The 13596-nt window shown below is 67.2% G+C and overlaps 2 protein-coding genes across 2 annotated transcripts; both read left to right on the forward strand.

Annotated features, from left to right (window-relative positions):
- The first annotated feature begins 281 nt into the window (after nt 1-281).
- On the forward strand, nt 282-4503 carry Dohh (deoxyhypusine hydroxylase). The gene is given in 8 exon segments (XM_028862956.2): nt 282-369; nt 2755-3069; nt 3227-3303; nt 3776-3938; nt 3941-4015; nt 4101-4244; nt 4247-4410; nt 4463-4503. Coding segments are annotated over 6 exon segments (897 nt in total). The 5' UTR covers nt 282-369; nt 2755-2795; the 3' UTR covers nt 4463-4503.
- A 5484-nt stretch (nt 4504-9987) lies between these two features.
- Smim24 (small integral membrane protein 24) lies at nt 9988-12798 on the forward strand. Its single transcript, XM_028862970.2, has 4 exons — nt 9988-10105; nt 10996-11107; nt 11275-11334; nt 12157-12798. Exons 1-4 carry the CDS (start codon nt 10039-10041, stop codon nt 12278-12280), a joined length of 363 nt encoding a protein of 120 aa, XP_028718803.1. The 5' UTR covers nt 9988-10038; the 3' UTR covers nt 12281-12798.
- Nucleotides 12799-13596: the final 798 nt, after the last annotated feature.

Raw genomic sequence — 13596 nt, forward strand, 5'->3', positions numbered from 1 at the left:
GTAGAGCCCCGCCCCCAAGCCTTGCGCATGCTCTGTCGGTATTGGTCGCCGCTGAACTTTGATTCAGAGCAAACCATTTTGATTCCTCTCCGGGGGGCGGGTAGAGGAGACCGGAAGTCGCCTCTCGGGCTTGGCGGATGTCTCCGTGCGTATACACCCCTCGCCGCGACGCTGGTTCCGCCCGGCCTGGTCACGTGGCCGACAAGATGGCGGCGCCCAGGGGACGCTGCGCGCGCGGTGGCCGCTGACGGCCCTCGGTGTCCGCGGCGGCGTCTGCGCGACCTGCGAGTGCGGAGCCCGGCGCCGAGTCCCCGCGGCCGCGAGCACGGAGGAGGCCGCCGGAGGCGCCTGCGGGACGGCCCAGGAGGGGTGCGTGCGTCTCGGGCGACCTCACCGCCTGCTAGTGTGCAGTGTGGGCGCGGGAGCCGGGCTCGGGAGCCGGGGCTCGGGGCGCGGAGCGCGGGGCGCGGGAGCCGGGGCGCGGGAGCCGGGGCGCGGGAGTCGGGTCGGGAGCCGGGCGCGGGAGCCGGGGCGCGGGAGCCGGGCTCGGAGCCGGGGCGCGGGAGCCGGGCTCGGGAGCCGGGGCGCGGGAGCCGGGGCTCGGGAGTCGGGTCGGGAGCCGGGGCGCGGGAGCCGGGGCGCGGGAGCCGGGGCGCGGGAGCCGGGGCTCGGGAGCCGGGCTAGCCTGCGCCCGTATCGCTCGGTGCCTCCCGGTGCCCGCGCCCGCGCCGCCCCCCGGAGAACGGCTCTCCGGGGCCGGTTCCCCCACCCCCGGGGGCAGCTGATGGCGTCAGCGCCCACACCGCCTTCCAGCCTGCCCGGCCTGTCGGTCCTGTCCGTCCTGCCCGGGGAGCACCTGCCAGGACCTTTGGTGGCCTCCAGATGGCTGACGGTGCCTTTCTCATGGAACATGTCTGGTTCCATGTCTTTGTTTTTTATTTTTCGAGACAGGGTTTCTCTGCGTTGTTTTGGTGCCTGTCCTGGATCTCGCTCTGTGGACCAGGCTGGCCTCGAACTCACAGAGATCCTCCTGCCTCTGCCTCCCGAGTGCTGGGATTAAAGGCGGGCGCCGCCCCGGAGTCTGGTTCCATGCTCATTCACCCGTGAGAGAAAGTGTCTTGTCAGGCCATGCAAAGGCCCCGGGGCAGGAGCAGGGGGAAGTCCCGAGGGCGGAGGAGCGCCAGGATGGGGAGGGTGAAGTGCATTGCACGGGGCTTTGACGGCCGTGCAGGAGTCTCGGTGTGAAGTCATGGGAGGTCAGCCGGGCGGCCGTGAGATCCATTTTGCAATGGGCAGTTCCCAGCTGTCATCAGTGCGGTGTTGGACCCCAGGGGGTGGCATCACGGCGCGCGGGGGGGGGGGCATCCTCCAGGACCAGCTCCCAACGGGGGCGTGATTCACGGTGAGATCAGTTCCCGGGGCCTGGTTTCTGTTCGTGCCTCCACCTCTGGCCCTGTGTGGAGCTGGGGCAGGTACCCGGGGTAACCGTGAGAGCCCGGGGCAGGTACCCGGGGTAACCGTGAGAGCCCGGGGCAGGTACCCGGGGTAACCGTGAGAGACCGGGCAGGTACCGGGCAGCCGTGAGAGCCCGGGCAGGTACCGGGGTAACCGTGAGAGACCGGGGCAGGTACCGGGGCAGCCGTGAGAGCCCGGGGCAGGTACCCGGGTAACCGTGAGAGACCGGGGCAGGTACGGGGCAGCCGTGAGAGCCGGGCAGGTACCCGGGCAGCCGTGAGGGCCTGGGGCAGGTACCGGGCAGCCGTGAGAGCCTGGGGCACGTACCCGGGGTACCGTGAGAGCCTGGGGCAGGTACGGGCAGCCGTGAGAGCCTGGGCAGTACCGGTACCGTGAGAGCCTGGGGCAGGTACCCGGGGGCGTGGGCGGGGCAGGTACCGGGAGGAGCCGGGCAGGTACCCGGGTAACCGTGAGAGCCGGGGCAGGTGGCAGGTACCCGGGGTGGAGGGGGGGCGGGGGGGGAGGGGGGGGGGGGGGGGGGGCAGGTACCGGGGCACCGTGAGAGCCCGGGGCAGGTACCGGGGAACCGTGAGAGCCCGGGGCAGGTACCGGGCAGCCGTGAGAGCCGGGCAGGTACCGGGGCGTAGAGGGGGAGGTACCCGGGGCAGCGTGAGAGCCGGGGCAGGTACCCGGGGGCGTGAGAGCCGGGGGGTACGTGAGCCGGAGAGCGGGGCGGCGGGGCAGCCGTGAGAGCCGGGGCAGGACCGGGGCGGGAGGGGGCGGTACGGGGCAGCCGTGAGAGCCGGGGCAGGTACGGGGTTAACCGTGAGAGCCGGGGCAGGTACCGGGGCAGCCGTGAGAGCCGGGCAGGTACCGGGTAACGTGAGAGCCGGGGCAGGTACGGGGTAACCGTGAGAGCCCGGGGCAGGTACCCGGGGCAGCCGTGAGAGCCCGGGGCAGGTACCGGGGGTAACCGTGAGAGCCCGGGGCAGGTACCCGGGGCAGCCGTGAGAGCCCGGGCAGGTACCCGGGTAACCGTGAGAGCCCGGGCAGGTACCGGGGCAGCCGTGAGAGCCTGGGGCCCAGAGAACAGCACAGCAAAACCTCTGGGCTGCTCAGGGCGTGAGTGACCGACCGACCGTGGCCGTGAAGCGCGCACGGGGTGGGGGTGGCGGCGGCCGTGAGGTTCGGAGATGCAGGGCTGGGCGCGGGTGTGCAGGGCGGGTGTGCAGGGCGGGTGTGAGTGTGCAGGGCGGGTGTGCAGCGCGGCACGGGCCTCACCTCCCTCTCCTGTAGCAGGTTAAGGAGCCACTGTGGAGCAGGGCAGGGAGGCGGTCGCCATGGTGACGGAGCAGGAGGTGGAGGCCATAGGGAAGACCCTGGTGGACCCCGGGCAGCCCCTGCAGACGCGCTTCCGGGCCCTGTTCACGCTGCGGGGGCTCGGTGGCCCGCACGCCATCGCCTGGATCAGCCGGGCCTTCGAGGACAGCTCCGCGCTGCTCAAGCACGAGCTGGCCTACTGCCTGGGCCAGATGCAGGACCCGCGCGCCATCCCCGTGCTGGCGGACGTCCTGCGCGACGCCGGCCAGGAGCCCATGGTGCGCCACGAGGCCGGTGAGCGGGGCGGGCGGGGCTGCGGCCCAGAAGGGTGGCGGCCACCGGTGCCCGGCCGTCTGAGGACGACTTCCGGCGCGGTCCCAGCAGGCCAGCCCGGGGTCAGCGTTCTGGCCGGGAGGCTGATGCGCGGCCGCTGCCCCGTCTGTCTTCCCAGGGGAAGCGCTGGGGGCCATCGGTGACCCAGAAGTTCTGGACCTCCTGAAGCAGTACTCTGCCGACCCCGTGGTGGAGGTAGGGGACCCACTGGCCCGTCAGACCTGCTCCGGAGTCCGTGCCGGGTTGCCAGAGCGACCTCCTGGGGAGGACGCTGCAGGGATGGGCACGGGAAGGCGGGCAGGGCAGGGCCACCCCCAACCCCTCCCCAGAGCTCTGGGCCTCAGCCTGGAGAATCTGACCTCGGCCCTTGTCTGTTGTGTGAGCCTTCACACACACACGCACGCACGCACGCACGCACGCACACACTCACACCCGCTGCACGCTCCTGTCACGGAGCAGGCGCTGTGTGGCCGCTGGGCCCACTTCCACTCTGGCCTTGCTCTTCCTCGCGGGCTTCCGGGCATGCGTCTGCCCCTGTGCCCCGCCCAGGTGTCTGCTCACACCCCCTGGTCTGTGTCCAGCCGCACGTCCAGGAGAGGGGCGGGTCCGGCGGGTCCCGGGTCCCAGCGTCGGGACCCACGGCCGCCTCTCCTGCCCTCGCTCGCAGGTGGCCGAGACGTGCCAGTTGGCGGTCGGGCGTCTGGAGTGGCTGCAGCAGCACCCCGGGGAGGCCGCGCCCGCAGGACCCTACCTCTCGGTGGACCCGGCGCCCCCTGCGGCCGAGCGCGACGTGGGGCGGCTGCGGGCGGCGCTGCTGGACGAGGGGCGGCCCTCTTCGAGCGGTACCGCGCCATGTTCGCCCTGCGCAACGCCGGGGGCGAGGAGGCGGCCTTGGCGCTGGCTGAAGGTAAGGCCGGACTCGAACCCGGGACCCGGGCGCCCCCGCCCGCCCCCCGCGCTGACCGAGCCGCCCTCCCTCCCCCCCCCCGCAGGCCTGCGCTGCGGCAGCGCGCTCTTCCGCCACGAGGTGGGCTACGTGCTGGGCCAGCTGCAGCACGAGGCGGCCGTGGGCGCGCTGGCCGCCACGCTGGCGCGGACCTCCGAGAGCGCCATGGTGCGGCACGAGTGCGCCGAGGCCCTGGCGCCATCGCCAGGCCCGCCTGCCTGGCCGCGCTGCGGGCGCACGTCGCCGACCCCGAGCGCGTGGTGCGGGAGAGCTGCGAGGTGGCGCTGGACATGTACGAGCACGAGAGCCGCCGCGACTTCCAGTACGCCGACGCGCTGGAGCGCCTGCGGCCCTGACTGCACTGGCCCCGACCGCACCAGCCTGACCGCACCGACCCCGGACCGCACCCCGCACCGGCCTGACCCCGACCCGCACCGGCCCCGACAGCACCGACCCCGGACCGCACCCGCCGCCCAGGACTCCGCCTTCCGTGACCCCCTGCTGCGGCTCCGCGTCCCCTGGGCCAGGGTTCTGTGGGCCGTGCCCGGGGCGACCCAGGCTTAGGAGACCAGGCAGCCGTGCGGCCTCCACACCGGCCTCCCTGGGTGCTGGTGCACAGTGCTCCAGACGGGCACTCCGCAGCGTGGAAGCTTCCAGATGTCGGGGAAGACTGGGGTCCCCGAGGTCAGCGACTTCCCGGGGTTGGAGCGGTGCGTGGGGCGCCTCCTGCCCCCGCCATCAGGAGCACAAGCCGAACCCAGGGCGCTGCACAAATAAATAAGTTATTTTCGGCAAGTGGTGGCTGCTGGTGTGGGGACAGCGACGTGGCGTGTGTCTGGCTTCCGGGGGCGTGGAAGAAGGGGTTCAGTGGCACGGTTAAGAGCCTGTGCTGGCTCCCACCCCGGCTCCCACAATCCCTCACCACCCGGGGTGCCCAGCGCCCGCGTCACCCGGCAGGCTGGCCTGACCACAGCGTCCGCCCCGCCTTCCGTGCTCTTCCCCGGAAGTGGGCGTGTCCAGGGCGCCCCCGGGCGGGGTGGGTGCACCCGCGGGGTTGTGCCCCCAGCAGCGTGCCCACACCTGCAGGGGCACCCGGGACGTCCCGGGACTTGGCCGCACTCTGAGAGTCAGCGGCGCTCGGTCATCCGGTCTCGGCGGTGTGGCCGCCCGGCTTTTCCAGGTCCTCACGATTGCATTTTAGCCTGAGCTAGCCCCCAGCCCCGTGTGTCCTTTCCACATCTGCCTCTGAAGATCCGCTGGCGCTCTAACCGCTGAGCCACCTCGCCAGCTTTGCATGTTCTTTTCCAGGCTGCATCTCCTGTAGCCCAGGCTGGCTTTGAACATGAAGTGTAGCGAAGGGTGGCCCCTGGTCCCCCTGCCTCCTCCCGGGCCGTGGCGGCCGCTGCGCACCATCACGTGCAGCCTTGTTTTGAGTCGGGGCGCAGTGCGTAGCCCAGGCTGGACCGGAGTCCTCTGGTCTGTCTCCTGGGCGCCAGGACCCCGGATGGTGGCCTGCTCAGCACCCTTCCCGGCCGGTGTCCTCACCCGTCAGTCACCCCCTCCTCCCCAGGCCCCCGGAGGGGCGGGTCAGGCTCACCCACAGACCACAAAGCCCAGCGCCCGGCCCGTCGCGGTCACACCCCCTCCTCCCCTCCTCCCCTCGCTGAGGATCGAACCCAGGGCCTTGTGCTTGCCAGGCAAGAGCTCTTCCACTGAGCTAAATCTCCAGCTCCTATCTTTTTTTTTTGATTTCTCTAAATTTTTATTAAATATTTTTTTCCTACAGTTTGATCTTGTGGAAAGGAAAGACTGTGAAGATGAACAAGTCAATAATTACATTTTGTAAAACAGCACTAACCGAGCCGCGAACGCTCGTTTTACCGGAGGGCTGAACCCTTGCAGGCCCTGCCCCGGGGCCGCCCTCAGCCGCAGCGACCCCAGTCCGCCCTCCGCACACCGGCCACCAGGGGGCGCGCGCTGCCCGCCGCCGCCGCCGGGGTCCCCAGGCCTGGGCCCGGCCTCGCCCGGGGTGGAGCGGCGCCCCGGCCCTCGCCACGGGGTGGATCGGCGCCCCGCCGGGGTCCCGGGGTGGAGCGGCGCCCCGGCCTCGGCCCGGGCCGGCGTCACTCCGGGGGGGCGGCCAGATGGGGCGCGGCGCCCTAATCCCCGCTCATCCCCTAATCGCCCGCCCGCCCGCCGCGGGTCCTGGGTCGCCATGGCGGGGTCGGCCGCGAGCGAGGCGGAGGCCTGGAGCCCGGCCCCCGCCCTGTACGAGGAGTACCGGCCGCCCCCGCTGGACGCCGTCCGCCTGCCTCGCTACGCCCTCTACCTGCTCATGGCCGCCATCCTGGTGGTGGCCGTGGCCTACGCCATCGTCGGCCACCTCATCAAAGACCTCGCCCACGACCTGGCCGGTGAGCCGCGCTCCGCGCCGCGCCGCGAGCCTGGCCCGCGGGGTCGCGGCTGCTGTGGATCGAGGCCCGGGCCGGCCGGGGGTGGGCGAGGGTGGGCGGGGCCGGTCAGAGGGTGGGCGGGCCCCGGAGCGGGCCTGGGTGGGCGGGGCCGGCCAGGGGGTGGGCGGGCCCGGATGAGGGCCTGATCTGAGGGTGGGCGGGCCCGGAGTGGGCCTGAAGTGGGTGGGGCCTGATCTGGGTGGGGGGCGGGACCAGGAGAGGCCTTGGGTGGCGGGACAGGGCTTGATCCTCCAGTTAGGTGGGCGGGGCCAGGAGCGGACCTGTGGGTGGGCGGGGACTGACCTGAGGGTGGGGGCGGGGCCAGGAGCAGACCTGTGGGTGGGCGGGGACTGACCTGAGGGTGGGGGCGGGGCCAGGAGCGGACCTGTGGGTGGGCGGGGACTGACCTGAGGGTGGGCAGAGCCAGGAGCGGACCTGTGGGTGGGTGGGGCCAGACCTGAGGGTGGGCAGAGCCAGGAGGGGTCGGGACCCTCAGGTCGGGTGGGCGGGGCCAGAACGCTCAGGCCAAAGTGGGCGGGGCCGTGGTCGCGCCGGAGCGTGGGCGGCCCAGGTCTGGTGTGAGCCTGGCCGGGGCGGCGGGGCGGCGGCGGGCCAGTCACGCCCTCCCGGCTCCCGCTGCAGACTGGGCCTTTGGCCCTAAGCCGGACCAGGAGGAAGGGCCCCGGGAGCTGCGCGCGAGCCTGGCGGCGGAGGACCTGGAGGAGCTGGACCTTCAGCTGGCCCTGGCCTGGCGCGGGGAGGAGGACGCCGCCCGGGCCCCTCGCCGGCCCTCCATCACTTTCCGGGACCCACCCGTGCAGACCGACGTCTGGAGGCTGGACTGACCCGCAGGGGCGGCCCCCGAAGGCCCGGCGGTTCCCACGACCCCTGTGTCCCCCCACCCCGGTTGGGCCACCCGTGTGTGTAAGGTGTGTGTTGTATGACGCAGGGTCTGGCTGGCCTGAAACTCAGAATCCCCCTGCCTCAGCTTCAGTGCTGGGATCGCAGACACCACCCCCACCTTATTAAGACGTTGAGTAGGGTCTCATGTAGCCCAGGCTAGCCACCACACCTGGCTTCTGTGGTGCTGGGGTGGAGCCCAGCGCCTCCTACAGGCTGGACCAGCCCCAGGCCTGACTTTTTCTTCATTATGAATAATTCCTGCATCGGGAGTGTCTGCTGAGAGAAGTGAGGCTGAATGTAGATACAAATCAAGCGTGTGTGAGACGGCTCAGCGGTTAGAGCACTGGCCCTTTTCGCAGAGGTCCTGAGTTCAATTCCCAGCGACTCCGTGCTGGCTCACAGCCATCTGTAGTGGGGTCTGATGCCCTCTTCCATCATGCAGGCAGAACACCACATTAAAAAATGAATAAATCTTTTTCGTTTGTTTGTTTTGGGACAGGGTTTCCCTGTGTAGCCCTGGCTGTCCTGGATCTCACTCTGTAGCCCAGGCTGGCCTCAAACTCACAGAGATCCACCTGCCTCTGCCTCCCGAGGCTGGGATTAAAGGCGTGCACCACCACTGGCCAGCAATAAATCAATCTTAAAAAAAAAACAAAAAAGTGTGTTCGACTGTCCAGTGCCTCCACCTCCCTTTCTCAGTCTGGTCCCACACACGCCCACATAACCCTCTCAGTTTCTGATAAGCTCAATAGCATGGATGGGAAACCGAGGCAGGCTACTGAGAAATGTCTGGGCTGAGGTCTCATAGCCCAGGAAACTGTGACACACACCTAGTGGAGTTAAGCGTTAGTGGCCTGCTGGGGCTCGATCGGCTCCCTCGGGGGAAGGGTGGGAAGGCATGGCATCGGGGCACAAACACCGGGCGTCCTTTGAAGGCAAACAGCAGACTCGTCTATTCAGTAACGGGGACGGCCTTATATACCCCCCTCCAGCACCCAGGCTGTGCCCCAACCTGGTGGCATCGCATGGTCGTCCCTCGTTGGCTGGGCACAATGAGGATCTCTGGCAGCGCCTGCTGCTGGGTCCCCAGGCTGACTCCAGGTGGGCACTATGGCAGACTTTCCTACTGCAGCCTGCCATCCTTAGCACTCAGGAGGATCAGGGAGGAAGGTGGCAAGCCTGGGCTATGGAACAAAAGATCCGAGTGTGGTGTCCCCCACCTCATCTGCCAGGCCTGACAATCCGGGGTCCTGGTGTCCCACCTGGACTGAGACCTCTCAGCACATCATGGGTATACAGCAGGAGTTTAATATCTGCCTGCCTAGCGGGTTGATGCAGGTCCTTGCTGGCTGTGGCCAGTGTTCATAGGAAGAATTCTAGAGTCTGTCTGTCACTGGATTACAGAGGCACTCCATAAACGTTCTCACAACAGTTTTAAATAGTTTAGGATTATTCTTTTTTTAATTTATTTTTTTTTAATTTTATTTTACAATACTATTCAGTTCTACATAGTAGCCACAGATTTAGTTTAGGATTATTCTAAAAAATGTTTCAAGCCAGGAGTGGTAGCATCTTTAATCCCGGCAGAAGCAGGAGGATCTCTGAGTTTGAAGCCAGCCTGGTCTACAGAGCAAGTTCCCGGACAGCCTGAGCTACACAGAGAAACCCTGTCTCAAAACACACACACACACACACACACACACACACACACACACACACACACACGTTTCCAGACAGTGTGAGGCCGGCCTCGAACTTGGTATGTAGTTGACGATGACACTTGAATTCCTGATCCCCTCACCTCCACCTCTGAGTGTCAGGATGACAGGCTTCTGGGGTGCTGGTAATGGAATCCAGGGCCTTGTGCATTCTGGGTGAACACCTGGCCCCTGAGCTGCAGCCACAGCTCAACTTTTTGCTCTGGAGCCCAGGCTAGACCTGGAGCTAGCCATCCTCCTGCCTCAGGCTTCCTGTGTGTGTGGACGACAGGCATGTCACCAAAGCCTGTTTTACTGTCTCTTGCACGTGCCCAGGCTGTGACTGCTCCCATGATGCCCCGGGGTGGGATCCCCCTTTGCCCAGGTGGGGCTCACTATCTAATCAGCTTGAGGCCCAAGGTTGAGGGTGGGAGCGTGGATGCATCATCGTCCAGATTCCCGGAGGCTCAGCAGGCGGGTGGCTCTGCCATGACCTCGCGGGTCCCTGGCCCCGGGAGCCTGGCGCTGACCAATCCCGATGCACTCACTTGCCAGCCCTGGAGCTGCGGCGAAGCCAGTCACCACGCCTGACTGCCACGCTCGGCTGTGTGCCCTTGGGAGGGCGTGGGGTGTCACGTGTAGGCGGCCTGGCCTTTCAGCAGGTGCTGGGGACCTGTGCCCTGTGGCTGGCCCGGGGCTGCTGGTCTCCAGGGCAGGATGGGAGGTGCGGGGGAAGGGACTGTCCAGGTTAATGTTAAACCAGCTGCAGACTCTGCCCTGCGGGGCCGCAGGGGCCTGATGCCCGGCCAGGCAAGCACAGGAGGCCAGGCCACAGGTCCCCCGCCCCGCCCCGCCCCACCCCGTCTTAACCCCACCCGGGCCTCTGGCTGCTCACTCCCCAGCTGGACGCCGACCTGTCCCCAGCGCGGCCATGGACACCCTGGGCAGGCTGTTCCTCCTGGCCGCACTGCTGCTGGCCCCCGCCGAGGCCCAGCAGGGTAGGATTGGGGTGCGGAGCGCAGCCCGGGTGGGGGCAGCAGCTGGGGCTGGGGTGGGGCTCTCCATTGCCTCATTTCCTACTCGGAGAAACTGAGGTACGGAGAAGGGCTGGGTGGAGAGGGTGCTCCCCAGGGCCGGCCTTCCTCCCTAGCACCCTTCCCTCCGGGTGCCCCAAGCCGAGGCCAAGGCTCTTTCCAAGCTGATCCTCTAAGCCCCTTCCGGCGACTCTGAGAGCCCCGCCTTCAGGAAGCCCCCTCTTCGGCCCCGCCTCTCCCGCAGGCCCCTCCTCTCCGCAGGCCCCGCCTCTTCCCAGGCCCCTCCCAAGGCCCCTCCTCTCCCGCAGGCCCCGCCCCTCCAGCAGGCCCGCCACTCCCAAGGCCCCGCCCTCCGAAGGCCCCGCCTCTCCCGCAGCCCTGCCTCTCCGCTGGCCCCGCCCCTCCGCAGGCCCCGCCTCTTCCACTGACCCCGCCTCTCCCTCAGGCCCCGCCTCTCCGCAGGCCCCGCCCCTCCCGCAGGCCCCGCCTCTTCTGCTGCCCCCGCCTCTCCCGCAGGCCCCGCCTCTCCGCAGGCCCCGCCCCTCCCGCAGGCCCCGCCTCTCCGCAGGCCCCGCCCCTCCCGCAAGCCCCGCCTCTCCCACAGGCCCCTCCTCTCTGCAGGCCCCTCCCCTCCCGCAGGCCCTCCTCTCTGCAGGCCCCGCCCCTCCCGCAGGCCCCGCCCCTCCCGCAGGCCCCGCCCCCCGCAGGCCCGCCCCTCCGCAGGCCCGCCCCTCCCGCAGGCCCCGCCCCTCCCGCAGGCCCCGCCCTCCCGCAGGCCCCGCCCCTCCCGCTGGCCCCTCCCGCTGGCCTCTCCCGCTGGCCCCGCCACTCCCTGACCGCTCCGCCCTCCACAGCCTCAGAGCGCCGCCTGAAGCCCTGGCTGGTGGGCCTCGCCGCCGTAGTGGGCTTCCTGTTCATCGTCTTCGTGCTCATGCTGGCCAACCGTGTCTGGTGCTCCAAACCCAGGTGAGGACGCACCCTGCCCTCCCGGGGCTGCCGTGGCCTGCAGACCCTCCAGGGTCAGCTTCCGCCCGCTCGTCCCTCCCGGTTCACGGAGTCGTGACTTCAGGCGGGCACCGGGAAGCCGGGCACGGCCTCCGGCTCTCACACAAACCCGTCTTTCCTGTGCGCAGACCAGATGAAGAGGCCGCAGGCAGAACGGAGCTCAGTGAGAACGAGTACACGGAGATCAGGTACCGCGTGGGGGACCACGCCGAGTCAGGCGGTGTCGGGAGGCCAGCTGGGGCAGGGCCAGGGCCAAGCCGGTGGGCTCCTGTCCAGGGATCCCTAGGGACAGGAGTAGGGGACAGGGTTGGAGCAAGCAGCTGAGCCCCGTGACCCTGAATGATCCCTGTGGGAGGTGTGAGGAGAGACAAGGGCTCCCAGAACGGTGCCAAGAACATAGCTGTGTGATTACGGCAGGACAGTTCCTCTGCACCATTTCCATCTCTCTATTCAACCACACACCCTCAACAAACCACGCACCCATCCATCCATCCACCTACCCATCCATCCATCCACCCGCCCATCCATCCACCTACCCATCCATCCATCCACCCATCCATCCACCCACCCATCCATCCATCCACCCATCCATCCATCCATCCATCCATCCATCCACCCATCCATCCATCCATCCACCCATCCATCCATCCACCTACCCACATCCATCCATCCACCCATCCATCCACCCGCCCATCCATCCATCCATCCACCCACCCATCCATCCATCCACCCACCCATCCATCCACCCATCCACCCATCCATCCATCCATCCATCCATCCATCCATCCATCCATCCACCCATCCATCCACCCATCCATCCATCCATCCATCCACCCACCCACCCCACCCACCCATGCATTCACCACAGATCTCTCTCCACGGAGTGCATGTTTCCTTTCCTGCTGGGCCACCCTGAGGTCACTTCAGCCCTGGAGACTCTGCTTATAGGTCCTGAGCCTTTGACCCCGTGAGCATTGACCGGTTCTCACTGTGTTCCCTGAACCCCACAGTAAAATGAACAAGAAGAAGCAGAAAAAGCAGGTGGACAGGAAGGGTGGTCACAGCAACGAGGCCCTGGAGCTGGAGGAGAAGGAGTCCTCAGACGGCGAGAGAGACAAGAAGACAGCCCTGTGAAGCCTCCTGCAGCCTGGAGGAGCTCCATCCACTCCACCCAAACCGCAGCCGCTACAGGAATCCCAGCCGGTGCCACACGAGGAGGCCAGCTCTGCCTGCCATGTGTCCGCCCCCATCCATACCCTCACCATCGGCCGTGTCCCTCCCCACCCCTCTGCTGTCCACTCCTCACCCCCCTCCTCTGGCGCATCCATCCTGCCCCCTGGCATCCCCTGCCTGTGCCTTTCCTGATGGCCCCGCACCCCTGAGCCCCTGCGCGGCTCCTGGAGGGCTTTGCCCCTTCCAGCGGGATTTGTGTCTGGGAGGAGGGACGCTCGCTCTGTGGCCCGTGCTTTCTCAGCCAGGGTCTCTCTTCTCTGGACTCCGCCTCGCTCCGTGGTCACCTGCTTCTGAGGATGTCCCAGGAAGGGGCGCTTGCTTCGTGTGGCCAGGGGAGGCTGTTTTCGGTGACACTTCCAGCAGAGGCCACCAGGGGGAACCCGCCAGCACTTTCCCTTAATAAAGGCCCCTAATGCTCTTGTTGGTCCCTTTGTGAAGGCTAGGAGGAGGCCAGAGCCCAGAGCGGGGTTCCAGGCCACCAAGGAGCTCGGCCCGGGCAGAAACGTCTAGTGGGTTCTCATGAAGGTTTTGACTGACCTGGGCTCCTCCGCAATGCTGTGTGGCCCTGGGAAGGTGCCGCAACTGCTCTGAATTCCCCTACAGAGCAGTGATCAGGAGGCAGGGTCCTGTACATCTTCTCTCCAGTCCTTCCCACACAAGTGTGGAGCGTAAGGGTACAGGGACCTCCGGCTTCGCTTTAGGCAAAGGGGTTGGGTCCTTTCTCATTTTGAGACAAGGTCTCATGTAGCCCAGGCTGGTCTCAAATTCTCCATGAAGCCAAAGATGACCTGATCCTGATCCTCCTGCCTCCACATACGCCTGGACCACCATGCAGTTCTCACGGCTCTGGTTGAGGAGCCCAGGGCTATGCTAGAGCTGGACACTTGGTCATAAGCCTGACCCCCTGCCAAGACCAGCATCCCTTCCCCCTGAGCCTGAGTGAGCTGGGCCCAGCAGCGGGACGCCTGGACTTGGGAGCACAGTCCAGTGTTGTGGGCAGAAGGCACGCGCGGCCCGTGCAGAGGGCCTGGGGGGCAGCCCCCCTCCCCCCCCTCCAACCCGAGCCCCTTATGGACACACAGAAAGGAAGAACCAAGACAGTCTGAGAGAGTTGAAGCTTAAGCTTGTTTAATTTTTATACATTTTTCTTTATTTTATTTTTTTTGCCTTTTATTGAATCTTTTATTGACCCCCCTTTACTTTTTTTTCCTTTTTTC

The sequence above is a fragment of the Peromyscus leucopus genome, chromosome 22 (assembly GCF_004664715.2).
Source record: "Peromyscus leucopus breed LL Stock chromosome 22, UCI_PerLeu_2.1, whole genome shotgun sequence".
NCBI classification, from domain to species: domain Eukaryota; kingdom Metazoa; phylum Chordata; class Mammalia; order Rodentia; family Cricetidae; genus Peromyscus; species Peromyscus leucopus.